We start from the raw sequence: 8,653 nt of genomic DNA on the forward strand, positions 1-8,653 counted from the left end.
AGGATGCCCAAGCCGGCCAAGTCTGCCCCGGTGCCCAAGAAGGGCTCCAAGAAGGCCATCACCAAGACGCAGAAGAAAGGCGACAAGAAGCGCAAGAAGAGCCGCAAGGAGAGCTACTCCATCTACGTCTACAAGGTGCTCAAGCAGGTCCACCCCGACACCGGCATCTCCTCCAAGGCCATGAGCATCATGAACTCCTTCGTCAACGACATCTTCGAGCGCATCGCGGCCAAGGCTTCCCGCCTGGCCCACTACAACAAGCGCTCCACCATCACCTCCCGCGAGATCCAGACGGCCGTTCGCCTCCTCCTGCCCGGCGAGCTGGCCAAGCACGCCGTCTCCGAGGGCACCAAGGCCGTCACCAAGTACACCAGCTCCAAGTAGCTTTCTCGGTCCCCGTGGTGACCGAAAAAAAAAATTCCCTTTTATTGTACCAAAGGCTCTTTTAAGGGCCACCCACTTGCTCAAAAAAAAAAAAAGAAAAAAAGCTGTTGCGCTTGACGAACCGCCGCCTTCAAAAGTTATTTTTTTTAAAGCACCGGGTTTGGCAAAAACAGTTCGATTCCATCATCCTGGTTGGCTTTCCGTCGTAAACGGAGAGGCGTTCGTTCCTAGAAAAGGTTTCAATCCGCAGGAAAAAATATATATATATATTTTGCTGCCTTGTGTTTTTGAATTACGCTGTGGCAAAAATATTTTTTTTTAGCTGCCTTGTGTTTTTGAATTACGCTGTGGCAAAAATATATATGTTTTTTAGCTGCCTTGTGTTTTTGAATTACGCTGTGGCAAATTCTTCAGTTTAGCTTTCCCAGCCTTCTCGCTGGGCTAATAAGCAATCGGGACAGGCAGTGCAAAAAAATAAATTGGTGGATGGGTTTTCGAAGGTAGATATTTAAAAATCTGCTAAGGAAATGGTGCAACTTTGGATTGAATTCAAAACTGTAAGGAGTGGCTTTTGCTTTCGTGCTCTTTTAAGCGCTTGAAAGATTTGCTTATGGGGCAGAAACTTTTTGCCAAATGATTCTTTTAAACAGGGTTTGACTTTGGGGAAATTTACAAATTAAGGTCTGTGCAGGTTCTCGGGTTATCTTGGTTGTGGTTATCCCAACGGTGCCTTAAAATGGCAACTGGGCTTTCTTTTAGACTTGTGGACGTCTAAAGCAGAGGTCTGCAACCTTGACAACTTTTAGACTTGTGGACGTCTAAAGCAGGGGTCTGCAACTTTGACAACTTTTAGACTTGTGGGCGTCTAAAGCAGGGGTCTGCAACTTTGACAACTTTTAGACTTGTGGACGTCTAAAGCAGGGGTCTGCAAGCTTGACAACTTTTAGACTTGTGGACGTCTAAAGCAGGGGTCTGCAAGCTTGACAACTTTTAGACTTGTGGACGTCTAAAGCAGGGGTCTGCAACCTTGACAACTTTAAAGACTTGTGGACGTCTAAAGCAGGGGTCTGCAACTTTGACAACTTTTAGACTTGTGGACGTCTAAAGCAGGGGTCTGCAACCTTGACAACTTTTAGACTTGTGGATGTCTAAAGCAGGGGTCTGCAACCTTGACAACTTTAAAGACTTGTGGACGTCTAAAGCAGGGGTCTGCAACTTTGACAACTTTTAGACTTGTGGACGTCTAAAGCAGGGGTCTGCAACCTTGACAACTTTTAGACTTGTGGACGTCTAAAGCAGGGGTCTGCAACCTTGACAACTTTAAAGACTTGTGGACGTCTAAAGCAGGGGTCTGCAACCTTGACAACTTTAAAGACTTGTGGACTTCAGCTGGCTGAGGAATTCTGGGAACTGAAGTCCACAAGTCTTAAAGTTGTCAAGGTTGCAGACCCCTGGTTTAAAGAGTTGTTACAACCATCTGAGAGTTAATCTGTGTCCTCAAAATCACCTGAATCAGATTGCAAATAGGTGTGGAACCGTCTTGGGGCTGGTGAAAGGGCTGTGTTGCAAACAGGTGGTGTTGTATCCTTCCCCCCCCTCTCTTAAGGAATGATTGTTCAGTTTTAACATAATACGCCTCTTTGACTCCTCTTTTAAACCAGCCTTCTTTTCTATCCGGATTCTGAACCTTTAAACGAGACAATAGTCCCCATCAGTGAATTAGAACTGAAGAAGCTTCTTGGAGGAGAAGTGAAACATCTTCATTCAGAAGAGAGCTGGGCGGGACCTTGAAGGCCTTCTAGTCTAACCACCCTTTGCTCAAGCAGGATAATGACCCTATATTTATTTTATTTTATTTTATTTTATCCCATTTATATCCCGCCCTTCTCCGAAGATATCATTTGAAAGCCTGCAATAATGAAGTACCCACAACTTCTGGAGGCAAGCGGTTCCACTGGCTAATTGTTCTCAAATGTTTGGAAGTTTATTTTTATTTAATTCCATTTATATCCCGCCCTTCTCCGAAGACTCGGGGCAGCTTACAAGCTTAGCAGTAGCCTTCATTCTATGTATATGCCTGCTTATTAGGGCTTTCACACACACCCCAAGTTGTTCCTTAGTTGCAGGCTGCTTCTCCCCCTTGATTAGTTTCCATCCATCGTTTCTTGTCCTGCCTTCTGGTGCTTTGGGAAATAGGTTGAACCTTTCTTTGCCTCAGCCCCTCAAATCCTGGAATACTGCTATCATGTCACCCCTACTTCTTCTGTGCCTAGACCGGCCATATCCAATTCCCGCAACTGTTCTTCCTATGTTTTAGTCTCCAGGCCTTTTACCCATCTTAGTTGCCTGTTCTCTGAACTTTTTCCCAAATAAATGGAATAAAAATAAAAATAAATAAAGTCTCAACATCTTTTTTTTTGTAACGTGGAGACCAAAACTGGATGCAGTATTCCAGGTGTGTTCAACAAAAAAAATAAAGTCCGTTTTGCCCTTTGGAGTAAAGCACTTTTGAGACTTCCCAATGTTTGGGTCCAATCTATTGGGTTGACTCAGCCTTCCATCCTTCCGAGGTAGGTAAAATGAGGACCCAGATTGTTGGGGACAATTAAGCTGACTTTGTAAAAATGCCGCTTGGGGGGGGGGGGGGGGGGCGAAAGCCCTAATAATAAGCAGGCATATACATAGAATGAAGGCTATTGCTAAGCACATTGGTTTGTGCTTCTTAGATTGTAAGCCGCCCTGAGTCTTCGGAGAAGGGCGGGATATAAATGGGATTAAAATAAAAAAATATATATTGCTTTATGACTCTTAACCCCTCCCTTGCCTTGTGTTTTGTTTTTTAACGGCAGTGGAAAATGAGAATGCAGTTCAATTTTCTCATGTTAGAATTGCACCTTAAGGAAGGTGACTTATATTTTCGTTTCTAAGGGAAAAAAAGTATGCGGTGAATGAGATGCTTACTAAAAAAAATATTTAAAGTTTGCACACGGGAGACAAAGCAGTTCAATTCTTGTGAGTTAAAGATTTCAGGGACACAAAAAGGGTCATTAACAACCTTGTTTTGTCTTGTCCTCGTTAGTATAGTGGTAAGTATCCCCGCCTGTCACGCGGGAGACCGGGGTTCGATTCCCCGACGGGGAGAGCCTTTTTTTTTTAAAAAAAATTAATTAGCTTTTTTTGCAAAAATCAAAATTTGGCCAAACCATCTTCTCCAAGAATTTAACCTTGCATTAAAGGTCTTGTGAAAATGTGACTCCGACAGAGGAAGAAATCTGCACGTCACTCGACAACAGGTTTCTTTTAGAGTGGCTGGGGAATTCTGGGAGTTGAAGTCCACGCAACTTACAAGTTGCTAAGATTGGAGAAGTCCTGCTCTAAAACATAAAACGTTTGATGCGTAGCAGAAAAAAAAAAGCAGAGCTTCTCTTTTCAGAGGCAGTCGACCTGTAAGCAAAGCGAATGAAGGAGAAGACGGGTTGTGCCCTTTACTTTAATTCACTGGCAGTGGAATTACATTTGCCTTTTAAGATCTCAATGCGGTCAGGTTTTAGATCTTCAAAATTTTGAGTAAATGTTCACGCTAAATGACCGCCAAGTTTTCCGGAGCGGTCTCTGTGGCGCAATCGGTTAGCGCGTTCGGCTGTTAACCGAAAGGTTGGTGGTTCGAGCCCACCCAGGGACGCGTTGTCTTCTTTTTTTTTTATTTCAGCGAAAATAGAAAAGATTAAAAATAAAACTGCTTATCAGATAAGCCAGTGGATTTCATTTTACACTCTGATTTTAAAGCAATTATTCCAGCATCAGCATTTGTGAACTAGAAGCATACACCATATACATATATATGTGTGTGTATGTGTATGTATGTATGTATATATGTGTATAATTCAATTTATATACCGCCCTTTTCCCGAAGGACTTTACAGGGCAAAATTAAAACAATACAATATAAAAATTAAAATAAAATTAAATCAATAGCCCCAAAATTTAAAATTATAATTTAAAAACCTTAAAACCCCTCAGTCCAGGCCAGCTAACTCAAAAAGTCAGGATTTTTAGGTCCCGGCGAAACGGTCAGGGCCGATCCAGAGTTCCACTGGCAATTGATTCCATAGGGCAGGTGCGCCCACAGAGAATGCCCTCCCCCTGGGGATCGCCCGGCATTCCCTGACCGGCGGGACCCTGAGGAGGCCCTCCCTTTGGAGAGGTGCGCATGCACCTCCGACCGAACACGCGTTTGGAGACCTGCTGGTGTTCTGGCGGAGGTGCGGTTTAGAGACCTGCTGTTGCCGGATTAGAAAGTTGCCGCGGCCCGCGGCAGCTTTCTAAACCAGCAACAGCAGGTCTCCAAACGCGTGTTCGGGCGGCAGTTTGGAGTTCCCGGGGGCGGCTCTGGCGGCGCCCGGGCTGAAGGCGGCGCTGCAACCCAGCGCCCGTCACCAGGGAGACCCGTCGCTGCTGGCGTGCAGGTGCGTCCACATAAAAAAAAAGTGGAACCGCGCGCATGTATCCACGCACACGCATGCACAAAAACCCCAACATTTTGCGCATGCGCAAAACATTTTGTTTTATGCGCATGCGTGGATGCACACACGCGGCTCCTACTTTTTTTATGTGTGATGGAACCAGTTCCCAGTGGCTCTTTTGCTTTTTCAGGTTGCCGACCCCTGCCTTAGATAATCCGGACCCAAGCCATTTAGGGATTTATAGGTCATCACCAGCACCTTGAATCTCACCCGGAGGGCAACTGGAAGCCAATACAGCTCGCGGAGAAGAGGTGTTACATGGGAGTATCGGGAGACTCCCATCACAAGTCATACGGCTGCATTCTGCACCAGCTGAAGCCTCCATGTGGTCCTCAAGGGCAGCCCCGCATAGAGAGCATTGCAGTAGTCTATCCGGGAGGTCACAAGCACATGGGTGACTGTGCATAGGGCATCTTGGTCCAGATAGGGCTGCAACTGGCGCACCAGGGCAAAAGCCCCCCTGGTCACGGCTCCCATATGATCTTCCAAACTGAGCTGTGAATCCAGGAGGACGCCCAAGTTGCGAGCCCTATCAACGGGGGGGGGGGTAACACCTCACCCCCCATAGTTAGCGATGGACAAAGCTGGTTCTCCCGAGATGCTGGTATGCACAGCCACTCAGTCTTGGCGGGATTGAGTTGAAGCCTGTTTCTCCCCATCCAAACCCAAACCGCCTCCAGGCAACGGGACATCACGTCGAGGGCATCACTGGGTTGGTTTGGGGTGGAAAGAAAAAGCTGGGTATCATCAGCATACTGATGATACCCCACCCTGAAACCACGAATGAGCTCACCCAGCGGCTTCATATAGATGTTGAACAAAAGGGGAGAGAGGACTGACCCCTGAGGAACTCCACAAACGAGAGGCCTCAGGGCGGACCTCAGCCCTCCCGTCAACACCGACTGCGAGCGGCCCAGGAGGTAGGAGGAGAACCACTGTAAAACAGTGCCCCCCACTCCCAACCCCCTGAGACACTGCAGTAGGATACCATGGTCGATGGTATCAAAAGCCGCTGAGAGGTCTAATAGGACTAGGACAGAGGAACATCCCCTGTCCCAAGCCCGCCAGAGATCATTCACCAGCGCGACCAATGCCGTCTCCGTGCTGTACCCGGGCCTAAAGCCCGATTGGTACGGGTCAAGATAATCAGTTTCCTCCAGGAACAGAGGAAGTTGATGCGCCACCATGCTCTCAACCACCTTCTCAAGAAAGCGAAGGTTGGAGAGTGGACGATAGTTTGGATGTGTATGGCATGCCTACAAAGCTAACCACCATCCTTGTGCAACAACAACAACAACAACAAAACGTAGGTCACGACTGCTTGAAGGAGGCTTGTGACAGAAGTCGGGAGAGCCACACAAGCGATTGAGTAGTAAACATATTGAAAAAGGGGTGCAGGAAAATTTCCTCTGCTTTGGTTCCATTTGTATTATATGGAAAGAGTGATCTGTGAATCAAGTTGCTGTACTCTAAATCAGCGTTTCTCAACCTTGTCAATTTTAAGATATCAACAAACTTTAGAAAAGTTGTCCAGGTTGAAATACAGGTAATTCTCAACTTACCAACAGTTTGCTTAGTGACCATTCAAAGTTACTATTGGCATTGAAAAAAGCTGACTTATTTTTCACACTTAGGAACATTGCATTATCCCCATGGTCATGTGATTGACATTCGGATTTGTGACAATAGGTTCATATTCATGACGGTTGCAGTGTCCCCGTGTCATGTGATAAGCCTTTGTGACCTTCTGACCGGCAAAGTCAATGGGGAAGTCAGATTCGCTTAACAACGGTGTTACTAATTTAACAATTGCCAGTGATTCACTTAACAAATGTGGCAAGAAAAGTCGTAAAATGAGGCAAAACTCAACACATTCTTGACACAGCAACCTAAATTTTGCACTCCATTGCAGTTGTAAATTGAGGACTATCAGTAACAGGCTAAACAATCTATACTGTAATTTAAACATTAGATTTAAACCCCTATTTCACATATAAACCATATCTTATTGTTTCGGGACTGAGAAATTTAGCATTTCAGTTAGGAATTTAAAAATAGAAACTTGCATGCTCCTGTCTGTTTAGGAAATCCAAGTAATAGACATCATTTATTACACATTTTTAATATGTCATTAATGGTACTGATGAAAGAAAAAAGAGGCATCTGATTTTTAAAAAATTGGGCCTACCTAGTTCTCTATCTCTTAAAGCAAGGGTCTTCAAACTTGGCCCTTTTGACTTGTGGACTTTAACTCCCAGAATTCCTCAGCCAGGAATACTGGCTGAAGAATTCTGGGAGTTGAAGTCCACAAGTCATAAAAGGGCCAAGTTTGAAGACCCCTGTCTTAAAGCAAGGGTCTTCAAACTTGGCCCTTTTATGACTTGTGGACTTCAACTCCCAGAATTCCTCAGCCAGGAACACTAGCTGAAAAATTCTGGGAGTTGAAGTCCAAAAGTCATAAAAGGGCTAGGTTCGAAGACCCCTGCCTTAAAGATAAGGGAAATAATCCAGTTCTACAGTCTGAAATTAAGAGCCTCGTACTCTTCTTGGCAGGTTAGAAAAGCAGACTTTTAAAGGGAATTCTTTCTTTAGATTCTAAAAGCACTGACCTGACTGAAAAAAACATTTTTATGATTTGTTGAGCGAATTGGAGACTTCCCACAAACCTGACCTTGTAAAAAGCGGGAAATATTTAGCATTTTGGGGAACGTAAAGCTACTTCTGCTCATGAGAAAAACCTAAACTAGCCAACGAAAAGCATCACCACTTGTGGATTTATTTACAGAGAAACGCCCACTAAACTAAGAACAGCAACTCTGAGGTTTGCAGGGTACTTTTTAAAAAACAAAACCCTGACATAGGAACAAAAAAAAGTCTAAAGCAATATTAAACAACTCAACTGGGCTCCCCCCCATGTTTTTTTTTCCCAGAAGAGGAACCAAGTCTTCAGGCATTATATCATTTGGGGGAAGATTTTGCTCCAAGTCTTAATTGATCACTTTATGTAAAGACTGCTGATTAAGGCTTGTTTGCATGACGCAAGCTTTTGGGAGGTCCCCTCCCCCAAAACAAAATTAAAGTGGATGGGCCTTACCAGCTAGGGCAGGGGTAGGCAGCCGAGGTTGCCTACCCCTGAGCTAGGGGGAAAACGCAAGCTGGCCCCAGCAAATCTTATTTAAAATGGAAATTAAGACCTTTAGGGATAAACTGACGTGTACACCGCAAACCTTTTTTTTTTAACAAAGTAAAAGCAAAGGAAACAGCTCTTTTTTTGGAGAAAGTGGGTGGCTCTTAAAAGAGCGTTTGGGTCTGGCGAAGGAGGCTTGGCTTTAAACTCGCTGGTTTACTTGGAGCTGGTGTACTTGGTAACTCAGTTTGAATTGTTAAAACAATAAAACTTGCTTTTTAGATAGCCTTTTTAATGCATTGATAGACTATTTTTGATGTATATACACTATTTTCAATGATTCCTTCAGATTTTGGATTGGAACTTTGTGCATTCTTGTTTACTTCAAAGGTGTGCATGTGTGTGCGAAGGCTTTCACTCTCCAAACTATGTACTGTACACTTTTTCTCAAACCCAGAGCAAAATGAAGTCAGTAATGCAGATAGAAACAAATGAACAACAAAAAAGTGAGGGGATGTGACAAGGCTTAACTGGCTTATATAAGGAAGGATACACAATACATATTTAAGCTCTTCGAGAAAGTATGTTTGCAGGGTGCTGAAAAAAAAACCTATGACAT

At 44.5% G+C, this 8,653-nt stretch overlaps 1 protein-coding gene across 1 annotated transcript; it reads left to right on the plus strand.

The window, feature by feature from the left end:
* Positions 1–544, plus strand: LOC308679069 (histone H2B 7-like). Its single transcript, XM_081346304.1, has one exon. It carries the CDS (start codon positions 4–6, stop codon positions 382–384), a length of 381 nt encoding a protein of 126 aa, XP_081202430.1. The 5' UTR covers positions 1–3; the 3' UTR covers positions 385–544.
* The last annotated feature ends 8,109 nt before the right edge of the window (positions 545–8,653 follow it).

The sequence above is a fragment of the Vipera berus genome, assembly GCF_964194415.1.
Source record: "Vipera berus genome assembly, chromosome: Z".
In the NCBI taxonomy this organism is placed as follows: domain Eukaryota; kingdom Metazoa; phylum Chordata; class Lepidosauria; order Squamata; family Viperidae; genus Vipera; species Vipera berus.

Bases quoted from the DNA above. Each gene is read 5' to 3' on its own strand.
- LOC308679069 (XM_081346304.1), top strand. From the start codon at position 4: ATGCCCAAGCCGGCCAAGTCTGCCCCGGTGCCCAAGAAGGGCTCCAAG.